Genomic DNA, 24,340 nt, shown 5'->3' on the forward strand with positions numbered 1-24,340 from the left:
TGCAGCTGTTAAATCATTTCTGGTGAGAATGGCACATGGGGATACATTGTTTTTCTTCTGAATTTTCATCAGGAAGAACAACCAGCAGAGGTACGGCAATATAGGCCTACATTGGTTGGTAAAAATTCTTCATAATAAAGTAATTTATTAACATTTGCATAGGCATGAAATAAGCACACCGGATACATTTACATTCTTTATTTAAGCAAGTGGCTGATTTCAGATGGAAATCTGAGAGGAACATCACTCCACCCTTAATTCAGAGCAGGAGTCCACATGGTGGAAGTGTTCATTAACACCATATATCCTGGATTGGGCCTAATCCAACACAGGCCTATTTATTCCTAAATGTATAATCCTAAACTGAACAGATTTGACCATTCTGTTGTTAGCAGTGTGCCATGTATAATGAATGGAGAAATGTTTATAATAGCACAATCAGGACCCTTAAAGAACAGATCTGTGAAACACTGCAATTTAAAAATATACTTGTTTTGCCAACTCACACAACTATGGGGTTTAATATCGACTAGAAACACTTTAAAAATGACAGTAAGTACATTTGCACAGAGGTAAAAAATATATATATCCATAGTATGATGTACAACTACACAGTCATGTTTCCCCAAGATAAAGGGACACATCTATTGCTTTATTTCCACATATACACTGCTCAAAAAATAAAGGGAACACTAAAATAACACATCCTAGATCTGAATGAATGAAATATTCTTATTAAATACTTTTTTCTTTACATAGTTGAATGTGCTGACAACAAAATCACACAAATTATCAATGGAAATCAAATTTATCAACCCATGGAGGTCTGGATTTGGAGTGACACTCAAAATTAAAGTGGAAAACCACACTACAGGCTGATCCAACGTTGATGTAATGTCCTTAAAACAAGTCAAAATGAGGCTCAGTAGTGTGTGTGGCCTCAACGTGCCTGTATGACCTCCCTACAATGCCTGGGCATGCTCCTGATGAGGTGGCGGATGGTCTCCTGAGGGATCTCCTCCCAGACCTGGACTAAAGCATCCACCAACTCCTGGACAGTCTGTGGTGCAACATGGCGTTGGTGGATGGAGCGAGACATGATGTCCCAGATGTGCTCAATTGGATTCAGGTCTGGGGAACAGGTGGGCCAGTCCATAGCATCAATGCCTTCCTCTTGCAGGAACTGCTGACACACTCCAGTCACATGAGGTCTAGCATTGTCTTGCATTAGGAGTAACCCAGGGCCAACCGCACCAGCATATGGTCTCACAAGGGGTCTGAGGATCTCATCTCGGTACCTAATGGCAGTCAGGTTACCTCTGGCGAGCACATGGAGGGCTGTGCGGCCCCCCCAAAGAAATGCCACCCCACACCATGACTGACCCACCGCCAAACCGGTCATGCGGGAGGATGTTGCAGGCAGCAGAACGTTCTCCACGGCGTCTCCAGACTCTGTCACGTGCTCAGTGTGAACCAGCTTTCATCTGTGAAGAGCACATGGCGCCAGTGGCGAATTTGCCAATCTTGGTATCCTCTGGCAAATGCCAAACCTCCCTGCACGGTGTTGGGCTGTAAGTACAACCCCCACCTGTGGACCTCAGGCCCTCATACCACCCTCATGGAGTCTGTTTCTGACCGTTTGAGCAGACACATTTTGCAGGGCTCTGGCAGTGCTCCTCCTTGCACAAAGGCGGAGGTAGCGGTCCTGCTGCTGGGTTGTTCCCCTCCTACGGCCTCCTCCACGTTTCCTGATGTACTGACCGGTCTCCTGGTAGCGCCTCCATGCTCTGGACACTACGCTGACAGACACAGCTCGCATTGATGTGCCATCCTGGATGAGCCGCACTACCTGAGCCACTTGTGTGGGTTGTAGACTCCGTCTCATAATACCACTAGAGTGAAAGCACCACCAGCATTCAAAAGTGACCAAAACATCAGCCAGGAAGCATAGGAACTGAGAAGTGGTCTGTGGTTGCCACCTGCAGAACCACTCCTTTATTGGGGGTGTCTTGCTAATTGCCTATAATTTCCACCTGTTGTCTATTCCATTTGCACAACAGCATGTGAAATTTGTCAATCAGTGTTGCTTCCTAAGTGGACAGTTTGATTTCATAGAAGTGTGATTGACTTGGAGTTACATTGTGTTGTTTAAGTGTTCCCTTTATTTTTTGGAGCAGTGTAGTTCAAGTCAAAAGATCTGAAACACCTACTCATTCAAGGTTTTTTTTGGACTATTTTCTACATTGTAGAATAGTGAAGTCATTAAAACTATGAAATAACACATATGGAAACATGTAGTAACCAAAAAAGTGTTTAATAAACACATTTTATATTATAGATTCTTCAAAGTAGCCACCCTTTGCCTTGATGACAGCTTTGCACACGCTTGGCATTCTCTCAACCAGCTTCACCTGGAATGCTTTTCCAACAGTCTTGAAGTAGTTCCCACATATGCTGAGCACTTTTCCTTCACTCTGCAGTCCAACTCTTCCCAAACCATCTCAATTGGGTCGAGGTCAGGGGATTGTGGAGGCCAGATCATCTGATGTAGCACTCCATCACTCTCCTACTTGGTCAAATAGCCCTTTACACAACTTGGAGGTGTGTTGGGTCATTGTCCTGTTGAAAAACAAATGATAGTCCCACTAAGTGCAAACCAGATGGGATAGTGTATCACTGCAGAATACTGTGGTAGCCATGCTGATTAAGTGTGCCTTGAAGTCTAAATAAATAATTGACAGTGTCACCAGCAAAGCACCATCCCACCTCCTCCTCAATACTTTATGGTGGGAACTACACATGCAGAGATTATCAATTCACCTACTTTGCATCTCACAAAGACAGAGCAAGTCTCTTCTTATTGGTGTCCTTTAGTTGTGATTTCTTTGCAGCAATTCGACCATGAATGCCTATTTCAGGCAGTCTCCTCTGAACAGTTGATGTTGAGATGTGTCTGTTACTTTAAATCTGTGAAGCACTTATTGATGTCGTGATGGGAGCCAGTCATCATAGCGCTTGATGGTTTTTGTGACTGCACTTGAAGAAACTTTCAAAGTTCTTGAAATTTTCCAGATTGAATGACATTGTCTTAAAATAATAATGGATTGTCATTTCTCTTTGCTTATTTGAGCTGTTCTTGGTATAATATGGACTTGGTATTTTACCAAATAGGGCTCTCTTTCGTATACCACCCCTACCTTGTCACAACACAACTGATTGGCTAAAACACATTAAGGAAAGAAAGAAATTCCACAAATTAATTTAACCAGGCACACCTGTTAATTGAAATGCACTTTAATTGACTACCTCAGGAAGCTGGTTGAGAGAATGCCAAGAGTGTGCAAAGCAGTCAAGGAAAAGGGTGGCTACTTTGAAGAATCTCAAATGTAAAATATATTTGATCTGTTTAACACTTTTTTGGTTACTACATGATTCCATGTGTTATTTAATTGTTTTGATTATTCTACAATGTAGAAAATAGTAAAAATAAAGAAAACAACCTGGAATGAGTACTGTAGGTGTCCAAAATTTTGACTGGTACTGTTCCTGAAATAATATTTCTAGGAGTTGTGTCATAACAATATAAGTACTGAAACACACTGCCGCTGCAACAGACTCTTATTGTAACATACCAGGAAACTAGTTTACAAAAAGGCAGCCACGTGAAGAGATAAGGATATAATAACTTCAACCTAAAGCAAACCAATCATGGCATGACAAAATATGATTGCAACATGGACTATGTTGACTATTGAATTCCCTTCATGTTCATACCTGTATAACCACAATGCAAGAACAGTGTACATTCCCAATGACATTCCCAAATGTCCTTCACACATCGATAGGAGAGGACACACACTACTCATCATGAGAGTGAATTCAGTCTTATAATAGCATACCATTTAGAACACCAAACCATGACAATCCTCTCAGAGGGAAAAGAAAATCATTGAAAACAGTCATATTTACAAAAATGTACAGTTGAGAAGAAAAAACATCCCATGATCCTTCAGAGCTTGAAATACAACTTTTAAAAAGGTCACTCCAGCAAGTAGATCAACAGTCTTCAAAACATTGAACATTCACAACTTTTAGAAGTTCAAAGTTCTAACATGTTGGAAGAAACATCTAAGTTTAAAGTAGCAGCCATTGTGATTCTATCTGTTGCAGTCTCCGTGTGATGCCGTCGTAAGTGTAGTTAGCACAACCAGCTCAAACAGGTGCAGAGACAATTCATCTGTAGTGTGCATTGTCCTGGCCATTCTCCCGGTATACAGACACAGCTCACTTGTACTGCCCAATGTCATAGCCATTCTCTGGATATAAATGTTCATCTGTATTGGTTACTCCATTGCTTACCTCTAAAAAAGGAGAGAGAGAAAAAAAAAAGAAGAGTTCAACTTTGACCCTCACTCTTTGCCATTCTTGATTTGGTTCAGTGGGTTAGTTGAAGAATAGTGCTGGCAACATCAGGGTTGTGGGTTTGATACATGCATGGGCTACATACTGATTATACTGTATGTTTCCGTGTCAACTTCCAACAGTTCTGTCAGTTGCTTTGGATAAAAGTGTCTGCTAAATGCCTATATTATATTTGATTTATTACGGACCTGAGAATATGAGTTTCTCCTTCATGATGTTGACGTCTCGGCTGGGCCGGCGTGTCACAGCACTCAGCATGATCTGCTCTGGGTTGTAGTTCTGCATGCCACTCATCCTCCATCTGACAGGGCGACACCGCACAGTCAGAGACACATTTAGAGTCAATGTAAGCATAGTCAAATGATGAATCCATATTGATGAATACATATATAAAAAATAAACAGTGTACACTGAGTATAAGCATTAGAGCTTCAGGCACAATTAAAGCACAAGGACAGAAAATAACAAAGCAACATGGGAGTCACCCCAGTTACCTGATCAAGTGATAGCTGACAGACGCCAGAGTGCAGCAGAGAAACGTAGCATGCAGATCAGGCAGAACAAAATCAGTCAGAACAGATCAGGCAGAACAGAGGACAAATAGGGAAGAACAAGAGAGCGGAGGGAATGAAAGGAGACATAAGAAAAAAATATGATATGGACAAACAGAAGGAGAGAAATTGCCAGATGAGGAGGAGAAGAGAGAGACAGGGCAGTGAAAGGGAAAGAGCAGAAGCATCAGTTTAGAAGCAGAAGGCTACGCAACACAAAGTTCAGAACACAGACCTTTACATTTACACAACAGTCCTAAGAAACACTTAGTACATCAGACTAGACAATGGAGCAGAGCAGACATATCACCGAAGTGTGTGGATCCAGCTTTCATCAGGGATCAGTGTAGTAGAGAACTTTGCATTGTTATTATACTCTGGAAATACTCAAAAGTGTGAGGTTGAGCTGTATGCTGCAAATACACAACCATTCACAGCTAAATGAAAAGAGATTCAGTTTGATCATAATGAAAAATGGGTACTTACTTTTGAAAGATGAATATTCCTGTAACTATGGCGATGGAGACAAGATCTGAGGTGATCCAGACTAAGCAGTATTCATATGGGCTCTGTAAACAAGAACAGCTATTCAGAACAAACATCCACCACTAGATCGCAGCATCACCACAAATATACTGTACCTCTCATCATGATGAACATGCGATGACGATCAGAACATGAATGAAACTACTTGAGTTTTAAGTTCTAGTCTCGAGCTGTGTCGTTGGGTCTGCTGCTGTGTCCCCATGCCTCACGTCGCTCTTACCCAGCTATTCCCTAGTCACTATCTGTACTCTCCCCTGTGGTCCCCAGCCTCTGTACTGTAGCAGTTAAAAGGGGTACCCAGTCATAGAAAATTGACTGTTACACTCATGGGTATCTTCCATACGTCTATACTGTACCAAAAGTGTAAATGCAATGAAGTGGTGTAGACGGAGATTCTTACCATGAGCCAGATGGGGTAGGGCACCTTCCGGAGGACCTGGGGGGCGTCGGAGGAGACAGAAGGCACTCCGCTGCACCACAGCACTGAGTAGAGCCACGGCTCATTCACCGGGTACACCATCACACTCATGTTGTTCACCAGGAAGTCCCTACAAACAGAAATAGTTATTGGACATGCTAGCCTGTGAGTAACCATAATGCAGGGTGAGGTTAGGGTTAGGGATTAAGATAAGATTCTAGGACTTTTTAAATTACATGTTTGGACCTCCCAGACAACATTTTGGACAATCCCAGCAGGTGAATGGTTAGGTTTAGAGTATGAGTTTGAGAGTAACAGTAGTATGTCTTACTGAATGTCCTTGTTACTGGCCTGTGAGTAGCGCAGGGTGAGGCTGCTGATGCCCCTGTGTCTGAACTCCTCCACTGACAGTTTCTCTAAGGAGGTCTGCTGCAGCCCCCTGACACGGCCCCTGTCTGTGTCCGGGGTCCACGTCACCTAAAAAAAAAAAACAGGGCACGAGTCTGGACCTGCTTTTTGATTTACACAACATCTCTACCAATGTTGCTAAGGACAGATACACTGAAAGATACACAGAAAGTCCTCCTCACCCTCTTCTGTGATATCCCAGACCTCTGGACGGCCCACAGGGTGTCCATGATCCAGGTCTTGTAGTGTGGGTGTTCTGGGGGAGGTCTATGGAGGTTTAACAGGGCTGAGCGGTTGGCCCTGGCTGTCAGGCGGAGCATCTCTACCAGGCTACACACTGTCAGGTTCCCCATTCGGTTCCGTTCCCTCCCTGTCAGAGACCCAACTGTCCAGTAGGGGTCGCTCTGGAGAGAGAGGGAAGAGAGGTGTTTTATTTGATGAAGTGATGCAAAGTGGAGTGAAAAAATATACTTGGTGTGGGGAGAGGGAAGGGTAGACTAGAGAAGGGGAGAGAATAAGAGAAAGAGCAATACAAGGAGGGAGAGAGACATATACCCAGTGAGAGGGAGAGAGAGACAGAGGGGGGAGAGGGGTACCTCCAAAAACCACTGCCCCGCATTTAGAGAGCGAATCTCTGTCCAATTGAAGAGAGAGGCGTCCTCGTGCTGTTTGTCTGGAAAGACCTTGGCAATGTTAGTAGTCCTTCTCAGGGTGCGGTCTCGCATCAGGAAGGGCACACCGTCCAGACTGTAGAGGACAGTTGGGACCACAGACTGACATCACTGAACCAGTAACATTTATGTCATTTAAGTCACTGCTTTCATAAATAAAATAAAGAGGTTCTGTGGCAATGGGAGTACTGTAATAACAGGCTATAATGCACTAGTGAAAAGGAATGGATGTAAGATTAAAATAGTCTTAAAACAAGTTGACTATGTCAAAGGCAGGGTCAGAACGGGGGTGTTTAGATTTTCTCCATAACCTTTTACACGCTGTGAATGTTGCTATGGCTTCACTACAGAAAGGCCCACCTGCCGTTACCGGTCTACTGTAGAGAACTCATTACTCCTAACATTAAGGTGGTAGGGTGGGGTACCTGACGGAGACGTCGGCCTCCAGGGAGCTGACCCCCTGTTGCAGGGCCTTGTTGAAGGACATCAGGGTGTTCTCTGGAGCCAGCTACAGCACACACACACACACACACACACACACACACACACACACACACACACACACACACACACACACACACACACACACACACACACACACACACACACACACACACACACACACACACACACACACACACACACACACACACACACACACACGAGGTACAATGGGTTATCATGGGTTGTTAGAATTTGGTGGCAGTCATTTGAGCTAGAAAGGCAAATTATTTCAGCTTTAAAGAAATAGGAAATAGGTTAGCAGCCGACTACATGTGGAGATTCCATAGGATCTACATGAAGCGGCTAGAGAGTAGGGGGCAAGAAGATGTTTCTGTAGGGAGACACGGACTCACCATTGGAGCCCCCCGTCTTCCAATGACATCAGGTCGAGGTTTGAGGCTGTTCCTGTCCATGATGCAGGGTGAGGTGATGGCAAGGGGAACCATGTAGAAGACCAGCAGGACACTTAGGTAGACAAGCAGCACAATCATGTGGAACTCTGGGAAGGAGGAAGACCATAGAGTGAGGACATTAGGTCCCAGATTTCTGACTGCTGCTGCAATCATTGTTCATTATCAAAAATCTTTATGGTTATAATGATAATAATCATGAAGTAATGTAATAATGTATACTATTGGTATCCTGTTCGAGTTAAAGTGAAAGCCAATCAAAATCCAACCCAATACTTACTGGTTCTCCCTGCACGGATCACAAGTCCAGCGACCAGCCAACCCAGCGCTGTGACAGCAGCCAGAGCTCCTATGTGCAGGAAAGGACCTGTGGACTGAATTACAACACAGAAAGACAGGAGTTTTATAACCTTGTACACACACACACACACACACACACACACACACACACACACACACACACACAACAACTAGACCTGTAGCGATATAAGAATGATGTCCCATTCGTCCCCCCACACGTCACTGATGGAGACCACACCACTGACAGTGGTGATCAAGGCAGCCAACACACCAATCTGTGGGGACCAACATATCAACAGTTTGATTTGTTCTACACATTCCTATGCAGGGCTAACAGTAACATGGTATTCATTTCCTCATCAGTAGGTCAGAGTTCATTTGAAGGCCTACCTTGTGGATCCAGTAGAGGTTCAGCTGCTGTCCCAGTGAAATATGACAGAGTGCTAAAATCTGGATATGAACAGAGCCACAATCAGGTTAGATCTTACTGAACCTGCAGCAACAACATGTGTTTTACTGTGTATACAGGCATTTAACCAAAACATGAAACTTACCATTAAAAATGTTATGTAACTAAAGCCAACTGCGGTGGTTGCGAGAATGGGGACAGTGCCGTCCTTCCATTCCCCAGAACGGTTGTATAGTAACCTGAGAAAGAGAAACAGAGGGTGGGGAAGTTGAGCCAGTGTCTTGATAAGAAGAGGACCAGCCATGATAGGAGATATTGAAATATGCACACATTAAATTACTAATTGAAAGCTGCTCAAAATAGAGAGACTTGTTTCTGTCCTCCAGAAGCATGGTGCAAACTCAGCTCACAGCCACTCTGGTAAGGACTGACTTACACTCACCAGTTGAATTGGTTGTAGTCATTGTGGGCCTCCAACCAGAAGTAAGCCCAGAAGAGGAGCAGGGAGAAGGTGCTGCACAAGATGATGAACCATGCACATTCCCACTGGTGAACACACAACAGAATTAAGAAGACATGTACTTTCTATAACACTTAACATAATGTTCCACAACTTTCAGCTTAAACAATCACACAACGAGTAAAACAAGTCTAAAACAAATGACATCTTAAAACAAAACTAAACAGTATAAAAATCTAATTTTTATGAATTTCCCCTTTGATTGGTAACATAACTTCCACCTTTCATCTGTCCCCTGGCATGACTGGCTTGAAAGTTTGGGCAGGTTACCAGGCAGTAATCTGGAAGTCTAGTACCAGGAAGTCCCCTATAGTAATTGACTGGATTGAGGGGGGTAAAATAGGTCAGGGGCGCATGCAAAAAGGGAACAAGGTTGCAAAAGAGCAAATTTCCCAATTATAATTATTTTATTGAGGGGAAATGTCGTTCTCTCACCTAGCTATCTTAAAATGAATGCACTAACTGTAAGACACAAATGACTCAAATGTAAATAAGTAATTAAAGAATATGGAATAATGTCAGCTGTATTCATGACATCTCTATCTGCCACGTTTTACAACGTTTGCGTTGTGGCCCAGGTCAGACCACAGCCAGGTGGAGTTGACCAGTGATCAGCTTTACATCTCATGCTGGTCAGACTAGTGCTGCACCTCTTCCACATCTCCTACAGTCGATTATTAGAGGCCTGGTGATAATGTGTGGATGCGTGGTAGTTAAGAGGGGAATACCACATTAACACTTACACTGCACTCAGAGGAAAGGCTAGGAATCTCATCAGTGAGGCCTCACCTTCTATGGTTAGAGTTAATGCACAGGGGAGAATGGGAGAGTAGAGGGCTGGTGTTTAAATGATGTCTGGTTTCTGAGGTAACCACCACACTACTTCTGTTGAGACTGTCAATTACCTGGTCTCACACAATACTTCACAGCCGTGACAAGTGTGTGTGTGTGTGTGTGTGTGTGTGTGTGTGTGTGTGTGTGTGTACAGTGCTGTGAAACAGTATTTGCCCACTACATAGGTTTCTCTACTGTTGTATTTTTGTTTTACATTGAACATTATCAGATCTCCAACCAAAACCTAATATTAGATAAAGGGAACCTGAGTGAACAAATAACAATGATTATACTTATTTAATTTATTTCATAAACAAAGTTATGCAATACCCAATGCCCCTGTGTGAAAAAGTAATTGCCACCTGACACAACTGGTTGTTGTGCCACCTTTAATAGAAATGACTCCAATCAAACGCTTCCCATAGTTGTTGATCAGTCTCTCACATCACTGTGGAGGAATTCTGGCCCACTCTTGCATGCAGAACTTCTTTAACTCAGCGACATTTGTGGGTTTTCAAGCATGGACTGCTGGTTTCAAGTCCTGCCACAACATCTCAATTGGGATTAGGTCTGGACTTTGACTAGGTTATTCCAAAACTTCACATTGCTTTTTAACCATATTCATGTAGACTTGATTGTGTGTTTTGGATCATTGTCTTGCTGCATGACCCAGCTGTTCTTCAGCTTCAGCTCACAGACAGATGGCCTGACATTCTCCTGTAGAATTCTCTGATACAGAGCGTAATACACGATTTCCTCTATTAAGGCAAGTCGTCCAGGTCCTGAGTTAGCAAAGCATCCCCAAAACATCACACTTCCACCACAATGGGTGACTGTTGGTATATGGTTCTTACTGTGGAATGAAGTGTTTGGTTTTCGCCAAACATTATGGGACCCATATCATCCAAAATGTGATACTTTTGACTCATCTGTCCAGAGAACATTCTTCGAAGAGTCTTGATGATCATCCAGGTGCTTACAGGTGCTTTTTTGGCAAACTTCAGTCAACGTTTGGATGAGATGGGTCCAATTATGTCTAGCGAAAACCAGACATTGGATTCCAAAGTAAGAAACGCATACCAACGGTGAAGCATGGTGGTGATAGTGTGATGGTTTGCTACCTCAGGACCTGGGTGACTTGCCTTAATAGAAGGAACCGTCTGTGAGCTGAAGCGCAGCTGGGTCATGTGGCAAGACAATGATCCAAGGCACACAATCAAGTCTACATGAAAATGGCTAAACAGCATCACATTTGAAGTTTTGGAATGACCTAGTCAAAGTCCAGACATAATCCCAATTGAGATGTTGCAGTTCATGCTTGAAAACCCACAGATGTTGCTGAGTTAAAGCGGTTCTGCATGCAAGTGGGCCAAAATTCCTCCACAGTGATGAGACTGATCAACAACTACAGGAAACATTTGGTTGCAGTCATTGCAGCTTAAGGTGGCAGAACCCATTATTGAGTTGTTGTGTCTTTACTATCAATTTAATGAAGACTTAGTTTTTTTATCTAAGATTCCTGTAATTAGTATTATGCAATTAAACTGAATAATCATGTAACTGTAATTAACTACGAAGTCGGGGCACCAAGGAAAGTATTCAGATTACAAAGTTATAATTTCCCAATATAACCTTTCAGATATTTTCATATCTGATCAATAGTCTTCTGATTAATGATTTATTTGTTTTACCTCACATTAGTCTCATTCCAAACGTCATAAATTGTTGGTTATCTGCACGAACCCAGTCTTCACTATGAGTCATCCATACATCAATTGTCTTAAGTCATTTATTTATTACTAAGTAATTCACAGAAATGCATATACAAGGAGTGGGAGAGGGGGATGGGGTTGCTATACTCAGAGGCCAACATCATGACAGAGTGTAAGGGGGCAATTCATTTTTCACATAGGGGAATTGGGTGTTGCATAACTTTGTTAATTAAATAAATAAAATCAGTACAGTTGTTATTTGTAAACTCTGGTTCCCTTTATCTAATATTTTGGTGGAAGATCTGATAACATTCAGCATAAGTAAAAATATGCAAAAATTGGAGAAAATCAGTAAGGGGCAAACACTTTTTCATGGCACTAAAAGGAGTAAAGTTAGACTCTGGACCCAATGTGACAAATAGAAGTAATAGAAAAGTGACATGGGGAAGGGGCTCTGACAATGTCAGGTTTTATTTAATTTATTTAAGGTCGATTTATGCTGAGGTGAAAGTGCATAGGTGTAGGACTACAGCCACATTATGAATCTAACACTGACTCAAGAACAGTTGGAGGAAGCAGGGTTGGGTTGAATTTGATTATTGATTCCTTTAATTCAGGAAGTTAGCTAGTGCTGGGAGAGAACCAAGGATAATAATATTTTCTGCAACTTTCGCAGACAACACATTACAGTGGGTGATCATACCTCTCACACCTTTAAAACCCAAGGGGGTAGAAATATCCACACATTAGTTCTTGAAAACAACGAAGTCCAGTCAGTGACCCCAGCCTGGTTCTTCTCCCTGAGCTCCATAGACCGTCTGTGGTTACTGGTTTATCAATAGAGGGATAACTCTTTATTTTGACTGAAAACACTCCCCCACTGGACAAACACTAAGTGCACATTAGCACATTTGACTGTTTCTCAACTCTGGTCCGTAGGTACCCCCAGTCATATTGGGCAAACAGGTAGCATCCCTATGCAGAGTCTAAATGAATCATTTTGCAGGCATCTTTTCACCTTTCCAGGTGTAGTCTTTTTTTGCCAATATGTGAGATACATCAACCAGCCCAGTGCACAGCCAGTCACAATGGAAGTCATTTTACAGTATAGTAGGGCCATTTCAGAAAACAACCATAACCAACCACACTATCGATGATACAGGAAGTCAGTCTTTAGCACAGTGTCATTGTCACCAAGCTGATGACTTCTAATCCTGACGTCCTTCTCATCCCATCACTTCCTCCTCCAGACTGTGCCTTGGCTTCATTCTCCTTCCCTCTCTAACGTCTTCACAGCCTGCTAATTATAACCCGATAGACAGTGCTGCCCTACCACACTGTTTCATCTATTGAGAAGAACATAGCTACTTCATTGTGATGAGTCAAAGTCAGAGAAACCGTATGACTGCCTACCATTTCCGGCAAACGTGTACATCTCACTTCTGTATGATACAGTACTATGCACACTTATTATCCTATGGATTTTGCCATATCAGGTGCATGGTACTACATGAAAATACACACATAAAAATAGGACAATTATAATTTGTGTCTCAATGACAACTGATGGAGCTATGAATCCAACTCCAGCTGGAAATGTAACTTGTTCAGCATGGGCTGCTTTATGGTTTGCTAATCTTGAGGGAAAGCGTTTCTAGGTCATTAATTACAAAGTTCTCTATGGGTTTGAAGAGCAGGACAGAGGTAACCTGTTTCTGAGAAATAACAAAGTAATACCACTAAGTACCAGAAGAGAAAGCGATGATATACAAACACAGGAGGGTCAACTCAGGCCTGGGAATCACAGTAGCACTCTCTCAATGGTCAAGAATTAAAGGTAATAATCGTCGGAGAGATGGGTATTGTAAGAGTTGCATTTAGTATGTGTAGGGATGAACATGTGATTCTCATTGATGTGTATTTCGATGATATGAATGTCTGTGTGCATGAGTGTGCATCGTGTGTGCGTGTGAGTGAGTGCTTTGTAAATGGAGAGAGAGAAAGCAGGTGTGCAGCTGTGTGTTTGTATTTTTCCTCTTGGTCAGCACCTCATTACTGCCCCGCTCACACATTCCCTACTAACTGGCCTAATTTATGGACAACATACTGGGTTTTTGTAGTCCAATGACAAGTTAAGAACAGCAGGAGCGGCTCTGATACTCCAGTTTGCATCACACACAGCTGGGAGTCTGGGTGGAAGCATTATATTAAAACACCGCCATTTACTTCTACAACAAGCTTATGGCTACCAAGGCCTGCCATAAACCTAATACTTTACATTGAGCAAAGTGTTACATACCACTATTTACAGAAAATGTCATTTGAGTTACATTTAATAATATTACATTTTTTAAAGTATGCTATTGGATAAATTTAACAGTTTAACAAGGACGGTAGCTATAATAAATATATTATAGAATGCATTGGACAACTCAGACTTCTGCTTTTGGTAAATACTTACTTGCTTGCCTGCCTGCCTGTGTCACTTTTTTCGTGTATGTAGAGGTTTTAGAAAATTTTGGGGCCTCCAGAAAAGAATCAGACAAATGGAAAACGTTTAAATTATTCCTGAGGTGTGATAAGGTTTCAAGGCAGGATGGGCAGAACTATGTTCTGCGAGCCCTTTAAAATGAGTTGAGTTATATAGTACACACTGACCTCTATAGCAATGCACACTACTCACTCTACACTCTGCCCCTTCCTAGACAAGAAAATACAGTACATGGTAACATTTTACAGAAAGCTGACAGGTATTACACTTTATTACTTGTTGTAAGCACCTATGAACTATAATGTCTTATTATAAGGCTTATAATATGTTATTTCTCTCCAGGAAGCATATATCTAAGGTAGGGGTCATTCAGGCAGGTTCTTGCCTGGCAGGCTGACTGATATTGTTGTGCTCCATCTCACACGTGTCAGGTTACTGTATCTAAGTCCCCATAACAATTTCACCGTTCTTTCCCTGCAGGTGATATGTCTCCTGGCTTTGTTTTGCTTACAAACAAGCCTCACTATCAGTTTTGGAAATTCATCTGTCACTTGTGGTCTGAACAAGGCAGTTCTTCAAATAACAGACTTCTGTTGTGTAGTGACATTTTTACTACTGTTGCCAAAGCCCCTCACTGCTCCTAGCCCTACACTGCCCAAATACCTACTTTTATGCCAGTGGCCTAAAATAAAAGCTAAGCTAAGCAAAGTTTTGTAAAACTGTCCACTGAGACCAAGGCTAGTTTCATCATTTAGCTCAACATAGCTGCTGTGCTTTTCATTGCTTACACTAAAATCTCAAAGTAGCCGGACCATAACAACATAACATCAGACGGTAACCAGTTCATGAAAGATCGTTCTGGTTTAAAACAGTGAATTCCACTTTGGTATTTGGAGCTAAATCAGGTGCTGCAGTAGTGCTAATGACAGCCTAATAAACAGGCTAGCTGACTTTTGTTCTACATCCTGTACAGGGTCACACACACACACGCACACAAACTGTGCTTGTGAAGGTGTATCAATCCCTATATCGGTAACTCATCATTATCATTGATGATTTGCGGTCTCATGCTGCTCAGTAAATGTCCGATGAGGAGATCCAAAGCGTTTCCCTATTGACCTCAAGCCTAGTTATTAACGCAAGCTATATTAACGCAGGCTTTCCAGCCATACATCATTAGCACAGATCCCCTGTTTTGGCCTCAGTCCATGTGGGTAAATAGATATTATGTCTTACAGTCATTCAGTACAGGTTATAGATGTTTTACTCCTTAAAGGGGCATCAGTTTGTCTCAGTTTGATTAGGTGAGTGAAAGGGCATCAGTTCCTTTGGAATTTGATACTGAGGCCTAGCTTTCCCTAGTCTGTGCCACACGGCGATGAGAGGAGACAAGACGACAGGTCTCTCTGTACATCACTCCCTTTAGTAATAAGTCCTTTGACTGGTTTGACAAGAGTGTGTTGCCAGCATGTGCAATTAAAGGTCAGGACAATCCAACTCTCAGATATTCCATTGATTGGTATGAGAAGAAGACATACCAATACACCCATAATTTGTCCACAACAGAACATCTTGTGACATTTGCAAAAGTCTTCTCTCACCTTGGAGCTGTTGTCATGGGAACGCTGGTAGCGTTTCCAGCGGCAGCCATAGATCCCAGTGAGGAAGGACAAACACAGCTGCTTCTCATAGACCTGCTGCAAGGGTTGGTGCTTCACCATGCTCCTTCAGCCTCGGCTTGCCACCGGTCTGCTAGCATCCCACACTGAACAGGGAACACTGCAGGGAAAAAAGACAGGAGTCAGAAACATATTGAAGATCATTCAAGACTGGAGAAATCATTTTGAGAGGAGAGAGTAGAAGGAAAATGTGAAAATATTATAACTTGAAGGAAGATAGGCCAAAAGGAATTTGTTGTCAGAGTGTTTATGTAGAAGATCATTTATTACATTTTCCAGTTACTCAACATGGTGCCTGTCTTTTCATTAACTGAACTCCATGGTGATCGTTGTGAGGAACAACAGGAACCCTATAAAACCTGCATGAATACTGTGACTTAGTCATGTAAGGGGTAGTCGGGTTGTGGATCAGTGGATTGGTTGCGCTCTGCTAGGGTTGGGCGGTATCCTGATTTTCATACCATTCCTGTACCATACTGGATGGATGGATGGATGATGGATGGATGCATACATGCATACATACATTCGGAAAGTACATGTTTTCCACATTTTGTTTTCCACATTACAGCCTTCTAAAATGGATTTAAAAAAATGTTCCCTCATCAATCTAGACACAATACCCCATAATGATGAAGCAAAAACTGTTTAAAATATTTTTGCAAATTTATTAAAAATAAAAAAGGGAAATATCACATTTACATAAGTATTCAGACCCTCTACTCAGTACTTTGTTGAAGCACCTTTGGCAGCGTTTACAGCCTCAAGTATTCTTGGATATGACGCTACAAGCTTGGAACACCTGTATTTGGAGAGTTCTTCCCAGTCTTCTCTGCAGATCCTCAAGATTTTTCAGGTTGGATGGGGAGTGTCGCTGTTGAAGTCCAGGCTCTGGCTGGGCCACTCAAGGACATTCAGAAACTTGTCCCAAAGCCACTCCTGCCTTGTCTTGGCTGTTTGTTAAGGGACATTGTCCTGTAGTCTCCCAGTCCCTTCACTCTAGGGATGGTGCCAGGTTTCCTCCAGGTGTGACGGTTGGCATTCAGGCCAAAGAGTTCAATCACTGTGTTCTTGGGGACCTTCAATGCTGCAGAAATGCTTTGGTACCCTTCCCCAGATCTGTGCCTCGACACAATACTGTCTCGGAGCTCTATGGACAATTCCGTTGATCGCATGGCTTGGTTTTTGCTCCATATATAGACAGGTGTGTGCCTGTGAAAATTATGTCCAAATAATTTTGAATTTACCACAGGTGGAGTCCAAGTTGTAGAGACATCAAGGATAATCAACGCAAACAGGATGCACCTGAGCTCAATTTCGAGTCTGATAGTAAAGAGTCTGCCTGCTTATTTAGGTATTAGGTAGGCAAATATTTCTATGTGCAAAAATGTCTGAAAACATATTTTCGCTTTGTCATTATGGAGTATTGTGTGTAGATTAATTAGGAACATTAGGAAAATGTTTTATTTAATCAATTTTAGAATAAGGCTGTAACGTAACAAAATGTGGAAAAAGTGAAGGGGTCTGAATACTTTCCGAATGCACTGTATATATATTTATCACTCTAATTTTGGGGGTTGGGGTCCCAACAAATGCTAACAAATTACTAGAAAATTCCCATAGCGGACACCAGCTAAATGGTAAGAAGCGCAAGCAAACATAAACAAATTGCAAGGACAGACAACCCAGCTCATAAAGTTATACAAATATCTTGAAAGGCTACTCACAGTTTGCTGCACGCACAAAACAAATATTAGACAGTAGGGATGTTGATCCAGGAGGGGATTGATTGTATGTTATAACCAAGAAGCTTAATATTGCCATCTAGCCACTTAGCTAGCAAGTTAGAAAACCAAATACGTAGCTGGACCTGCAGATCATTTATTTGGCACATCTAGTTATAAGGAGTGGCATAACACATAAAGCTGAGAGCTTTAGTAGGCACCTTTAGTGGGGCGGTATTGAAAATCATACCGCCTGTTTCAAATACACCGGTATAGGGTATATACGGTATATATACCGGCAACCAAGCACACATCAGCACATTTCACAACAGCCTGTTAAAATAACAGTATACCTGAGAAAGAGGCCCAGCACATCCAGCTCCCAATCACTTCATCCTTCCCAAAATATTAGTTGTCTTGGTTGTCTAAAAATGTCCTCTTGGAAAGCTGTCGCAGTCATCCCTCTTCAAAAGGGGGAGACACTCTCGACCCAAACTGCTACAGACCTATATCTATATCTTCCGGCGCTGACTGAGATGGCCGCCTCGCTTCGCGTTCCTAGGAAACTATGCAGTTTGTTTTTTTACGTGTTATTTCTTACATTAGTACCCCAGGTCATCTTAGGTTTCATTACATACAGTCGAGAAGAACTACTGAATATAAGATCAGCGTCAACTCACCATCAGTACGACCAAGAATATGTTTTCCGCGACGCGGATCCTGTGTTCTGCCTTACAAACAGGACAACGGAATGGATCGCATGCAGCGACCCAAGGAAATGACTCCGAAAAAGAGGGAAACGAGGCGGTGTTCTGGTCAGACTCCGAAAAAGGGCACATCGCTCACCACTTCCCAGCATTCTTCTTGCCAATGTCCAGTCTCTTGACAACAAGGTTGACGAAATCCGAGCAAGGGTGGCATTCCAGAGGGACATCAGAGACTGCAACGTTCTCTGCTTCACGGAAACATGGCTTACTGGGAAGACGCTATCCGATGCGGTGCAGCCAACGGGTTTCTCCACGCATCTCGCCGACAGAAACAAACATCTCTCTGGTAAGAAGAGTGGCGGGGGCGTATGCCTCATGACTAACGGGACATGGTGTGATGAAGGAAACATACAGGAACTCAAATCCTTCTGTTCACCCGATTTAGAATTCCTCACAATCAAATGTAGACCGCATTATCTTCCAAGAGAATTCTCTTCGATTATAATCACAGCCGTATATATCCCCCCCCAAGCAGACACATCGATGGCTCTGAAAGAACTTTATTTAACTCTTTGCAAACTGGAAACCATTTATTCGGAGGCTGCATTCATTGTAGCTGGGGATTTTAACAAGGCGGTAGCCCGTTCCTGTAGGTTCATGCTCTACAACATCCGCAGAGTACGACCCTGCCTCACACAGGAAGCGGCGCAGGTCCTAATCCAGGCACTTGTCATCTCCCGTCTGGATTACTGCAACTCGCTGTTGGCTGGGCTCCCTGCCTGTGCCATTAAACCCCTACAACTCATCCAGAACGCCGCAGCCCGTCTGGTGTTCAACCTTCCCAAGTTCTCTCACGTCACCCCGCTCCTCCGCTCTCTCCACTGGCTTCCAGTTGAAGCTCGCATCCGCTACAAGACCATGGTGCTTGCCTACGGAGCTGTGAGGGGAACGGCACCTCAGTACCTTCAGGCTCTGATCAGTCCCTACACCCAAACAAGGGCACTGCGTTCATCCACCTCTGGCCTGCTCGCCTCCCTACCACTGAGGAAGTACAGTTCCCGCTCAGCCCAGTCAAAACTGTTCGCTGCTCTGGCTCCCCAATGGTGGAACACACTCCCTCACGACGCCAGGACAGCGGAGTCAATCACCACCTTCCGGAGACACCTGAAACCCCACCTCTTTAAGGAATACCTAGGATAGGATAAAGTAATCCCCCCCCCCCCTTAAAAGATTTAGATGCACTATTGTAAAGTGGCTGTTCCACTGGATGTCATAAGGTGAATGCACCAATTTGTAAGTCGCTCTGGATAAGAGCGTCTGCTAAATGACTTAAATGTAATGTAAATGTAACAAAGCTAATCTGAAAACAAGACTCCCTAAATTTTATCAGCATATCGATTGCGCAACCAGGGGTGGTAAAACCTTGGATCATTGTTACTCTAACTTCCGCGACGCATATAAGGCCCTGCCCCGCCCCCCTTTCGGGAAAGCTGACCACGACTCCATTTTGTTGATCCCTACCTACAGGCAGAAGCTAAAACAAGAGGCTCCCACGCTGAGGTCTGTCCAACGCTGGTCAGACCAAGCTGACTCTACACTCCAAGACTGCTTCCATCACGTGGACTGGGACATGTTTCGTATTGCGTCAGATGAAAATATTGACGAATACGCTGATTCGGTGTGGGAGTTCATTAGAACGTGCGTCGAAGATGTCGTTCCCATAGCAACGATAAAAACATTCCCTAACCAGAAACCGTGGATTGATGGCAGCATTCGCGTGAAACTGAAAGCGCGAACCACTGCTTTTAATCAGGGCAAGGTGTCTGGTAACATGTCCGAATATAAACAATGCAGCTATTCCCTCCGCAAGTCTATTAAACAAGCTAAGCGTCAGTACAGAGACAAAGTGGAATCTCAATTCAATGGCTCAGACGCAAGAGGCATGTGGCAGGGTCTACAGTCAATCACGGACTACTAGAAGAAACCCAGCCCAGTCACGGACCAGGATGTCTTGCTCCCAGGCAGACTAAATACCTTTTTTGCCCGCTTTGAGGACAATACAGTGCCACTGACACGGCCTGCAACGAAAACATGCGGTCTCTCCTTCACTGCAGCCGAGGTGAGTAAGACATTTAAACGTGTTAACCCTCGCAAGGCTGCAGGCCCAGACGGCATCCCCAGCCGCACCCTCAGAGCATGCGCAGACCAGCTGGCCGGTGTGTTTACGGACATATTCAATCAATCCCTATACCAGTCTGCTGTTCCCACATGCTTCAAGAGGGCCACCATTGTTCCTGTTCCCAAGAAAGCTAAGGTAACTGAGCTAAACGACTACCGCCCCGTAGCACTCACTTCCGTCATCATGAAGTGCTTTGAGAGACTAGTTAAGGACCATATCACCTCCACCCTACCTGACACCCTAGACCCACTCCAATTTGCTTACCGCCCAAATAGGTCCACAGACGATGCAATCTCAACCACACTGCCCTAACCCACCTGGACAAGAGGAATACCTATGTGAGAATGCTGTTCATCGACTACAGCTCGGCATTCAACACCATAGTACCCTCCAAGCTCGTCATCAAGCTCGAGACCCTGGGTCTCGACCCCGCCCTGTGCAACTGGGTACTGGACTTCCTGACGGGCCGCCCCCAGGTGGTGAGGGTAGGCAACAACATCTCCTCCCCGCTGATCCTCAACACGGGGCCCCACAAGGGTGCGTTCTGAGCCCTCTCCTGTACTCCCTGTTCACCCACGACTGCGTGGCCACGCACGCCTCCAACTCAATCATCAAGTTTGCGGACGACACAACAGTGGTAGGCTTGATTACCAACAACGACGAGATGGCCTACAGGGAGGAGGTGAGGGCCCTCGGAGTGTGGTGTCAGGAAAATAACCTCACACTCAACGTCAACAAAACTAAGGAGATGATTGTGGACTTCAGGAAACAGCAGAGGGAACACCCCCCTATCCACATCGATGGAACAGTAGTGGAGAGGGTAGCAAGTTAAGTTCCTCGGCATACACATCACAGACAAACTGAATTGGTCCACTCACACTGACAGCGTCGTGAAGAAGGCGCAGCAGCGCCTCTGAAGAAATTCGGCTTGTCACCAAAAGCACACAAACTTCTACAGATGCACAATCGAGAGCATCCTGGCGGGCTGTATCACCGCCTGGTACGGCAACTTCTCCGCCCTCAACCGTAAGGCTCTCCAGAGGGTAGTGAGGACTGCACAACGCATCACCGGGGGCAAACTACCTGCCCTCCAGGACACCTACACCACCCGATGTTACAGGAAGGCCATAAATATCATCAAGGACATCAACCACCCGAACCACTGCCTGTTCACCCCGCTATCATCCAGAAGGCGAGGTCAGTACAGGTGCATCAAAGCTGGGACCGAGAGACTGAAAAACAGCTTCTATCTCAAGGCCATCAGACTGTTAAACAGCCACCACTAACATTGAGTGGCTGCTGCTAACACACTGTCATTGACACTGACCCAACTCCAGCCACTTTAATAATGGGAATTGATGGGAAATGATGTAAATATATCACTAGCCACTTTAAACAATGCTACCTTATATAATGTTACTTACCCTACATTATTCATCTCATATGCATACGTATATACTGTACTCTACATCATCGACTGCATCCTTATGTAATACATGTATCACTAGCCACTTTAACTGTCACTTTATTTACTTTGTCTACACACTCATCTCATATGTATATACTGTACTCGATACCATCTACTGTATGCTGCTCTGTACCATCACTCATTCATATATCCTTATGTACATATTCCTTATCCCCTTACACTGTGTATAAGACAGTAGTTTTGGAATTGTTAGTTAGATTACTTGTTGGTTATCACCGCATTGTCGGAACTAGAAGCACAAGCATTTCGCTACACTCGCATTAACATCTGCTAACCATGTGTATGTGACAAATACAATTTGATTTGATCCTACCCTGCCTTTCTAAGGTCTTTGAAAGCCAAGATAAAAAAATAAAAAAAAACAGATCAGCAACCATGCCACCGTACCTTCTCCGCTATGCGATCTGGTTTCAGAGCTGGTCATGGGTGCACCTCAGCCATGCTCAAGGTCCGAAACAATATCATAACCGCCATCGATAAGAGACAATACTGTGCAGCTGTATTCATCAACCTGGCCAAGGCTTTCGACTCTGTTAATCGCCACATTCTTATCGGCAGACAACAGCCTTAGTTTCTCAAATGACTGCCTCGTCTGGTTCACCAACTACTTCTCAGACAGAGCTTAGTGTGTCAAATCGGAGGGCCTGTTGTCTGGACCTCTGGCAGTCTATGGGGGTGCCAAATGGTTCAATTCTCGGGCCGACTCTGTATATATATCAATGATGTCGCTCTTGCCGCTGCTGATTCTCTTATCCACCTCTACGCAGACAACCCCATTCTGTATACTTCTGGCCCTTTTTGGACACTGTGTTAACTAACCTCCAGACGAGCTTCAATGCCATACAACTCTTTACGTGGCCTCCAACTGCTCTTAAATGCAAGTAAAACTAAATGCATGCTCTTCAACCGATCGCTGCCCGCACCTGCCTGTCCATCCAATCACTACTCTGGACGGTTCTGACTATGTGGACAACTACCTAGGTGTCTGGTTAGACTGTAAATTCTCCTTCCAGACTCACATTAAACATCTCCAATCCAAAATGAAATCTAGAATCCGCTTTCTATTTCGCAACAAAGCATCCTTCACTCATGCTGCCACACATACCCTCGTAAAACTGACCATATTACCGATCCTTGACTTCGGTGATGCCATTTACAAAATAGCCTCCAACACCCTACTCAACAAATTGGATGCAGTCTATCACAGTGCCATCCGTTCTGTCACCAAAGCCCCATATACTACCCACCACTGCGACCTGTACACTCGTTGGCTGGCCCTCGCTTCATACTCGCCACCAAACCCACTGGCTTCAGGTGTACAAGTCTCTGCTAGGTAAAGCCCCGACTTATCTCAGCTCACTGGTCACCATAGCAGCACGCGCTCCAGCAGGTATATCTCACTGGTCACCCCCAAAGCCAATTCTTCCTTTGGCCGCCTCTCCTTTCCGTTCTCTGCTGCCAATGACTGGAACAAACTGCAAAAATCACTAAAACTGGAGACTCATCTCCCTCACTAGCTTTAAGCACCAGATGTCAGAGCAGCTCATACATCACTTCACCTGTACATAGCCAATCTGTAAATAGCCCATCCAACTACCTCATCCCCATACTGTATTTATTTATCCTTTGCACCCCAGTATCGTTACTTGCACATTCATCTTCTGCACGTTCTACAATTCCAGTGTTTAATTGCTATATTGTAATTACTTCGCCACTATTGACCTATTTATTGCCTGACCTCCCTTATCCTACCTGATTTGCACATGCTGTATATAGACTTTTCTACTGTATTATTGATTGCATGTTTGTGTTAATTCCATGTATACCTCTGTGTCGTATGTGTCGACTGCTTTGCTTTATCTTGGTCAGGTCGCAGTTGCAAATGAGAGCTTGTTCTCAACTAGCCTACCTGGTTAAATAAAATGAAAAAATTAAAAAGAGAGTTCTTTCACACCCGTCTGGAGAAGATGGAAACATTTCCTCAAATTTTAAACACCTCTGTTCTGGAGTCAATGACTGTCCTTCGTTTGTTGTATTACTCTTTGGTTCAACATTTTCATCTTGACAGTCATTTAAACAGCAGTATACAAAATAAAAAGTGGCTCAATGCAACTACTGTAGTAGGAACCTTTCTCATGGCTTCATATTACATACACACAACAAAAGAGGGTCAATTGTCTGAGTCGATTTTGTGAACCAGTGACCTTTAGTTATCTTTCTAGCTGCAGTTGGACGCACAGCCAAATTAGCCTAGAAGCCACAGACCAGAAGTATTAAACTGTAACCAGAGCACACCTCCAGGAGTTAGTAGTTACAGTACACAAACACCACTCAAACATTTATGAGCAACAAACAAACAAACAAGAAAC

The 24,340-nt window shown here is 43.6% G+C and overlaps 1 protein-coding gene across 2 annotated transcripts in view; it reads right to left on the reverse strand.

The window, feature by feature from the left end:
• Positions 1-183: 183 nt before the first annotated feature.
• The window catches only part of LOC118390115 (glycerophosphodiester phosphodiesterase domain-containing protein 5-like), a 51,481-nt gene continuing 27,324 nt past the window's right edge, over positions 184-24,340 (reverse strand). For both annotated transcript variants that reach the window (XM_035780355.2, XM_035780356.2), the window contains exons 2-16: positions 15,798-15,975; positions 9,082-9,185; positions 8,785-8,878; positions 8,621-8,680; positions 8,407-8,505; positions 8,211-8,304; positions 7,874-8,019; positions 7,442-7,524; positions 6,942-7,092; positions 6,528-6,749; positions 6,269-6,414; positions 5,920-6,067; positions 5,460-5,542; positions 4,611-4,723; positions 184-4,361 (exon numbers count right to left, since the gene is read on the reverse strand). In XM_035780355.2, the coding sequence (XP_035636248.1) occupies positions 4,285-4,361; positions 4,611-4,723; positions 5,460-5,542; positions 5,920-6,067; positions 6,269-6,414; positions 6,528-6,749; positions 6,942-7,092; positions 7,442-7,524; positions 7,874-8,019; positions 8,211-8,304; positions 8,407-8,505; positions 8,621-8,680; positions 8,785-8,878; positions 9,082-9,185; positions 15,798-15,917 (1,740 nt within the window). In that variant the 5' untranslated portion in view covers positions 15,918-15,975 and the 3' untranslated portion in view covers positions 184-4,284. The remainder of the gene's footprint in view (positions 4,362-4,610; positions 4,724-5,459; positions 5,543-5,919; positions 6,068-6,268; positions 6,415-6,527; positions 6,750-6,941; positions 7,093-7,441; positions 7,525-7,873; positions 8,020-8,210; positions 8,305-8,406; positions 8,506-8,620; positions 8,681-8,784; positions 8,879-9,081; positions 9,186-15,797; positions 15,976-24,340) is intronic.

This window comes from Oncorhynchus keta, chromosome 11 (genome assembly GCF_023373465.1).
Source record: "Oncorhynchus keta strain PuntledgeMale-10-30-2019 chromosome 11, Oket_V2, whole genome shotgun sequence".
Lineage (NCBI taxonomy): Eukaryota > Metazoa > Chordata > Actinopteri > Salmoniformes > Salmonidae > Oncorhynchus > Oncorhynchus keta.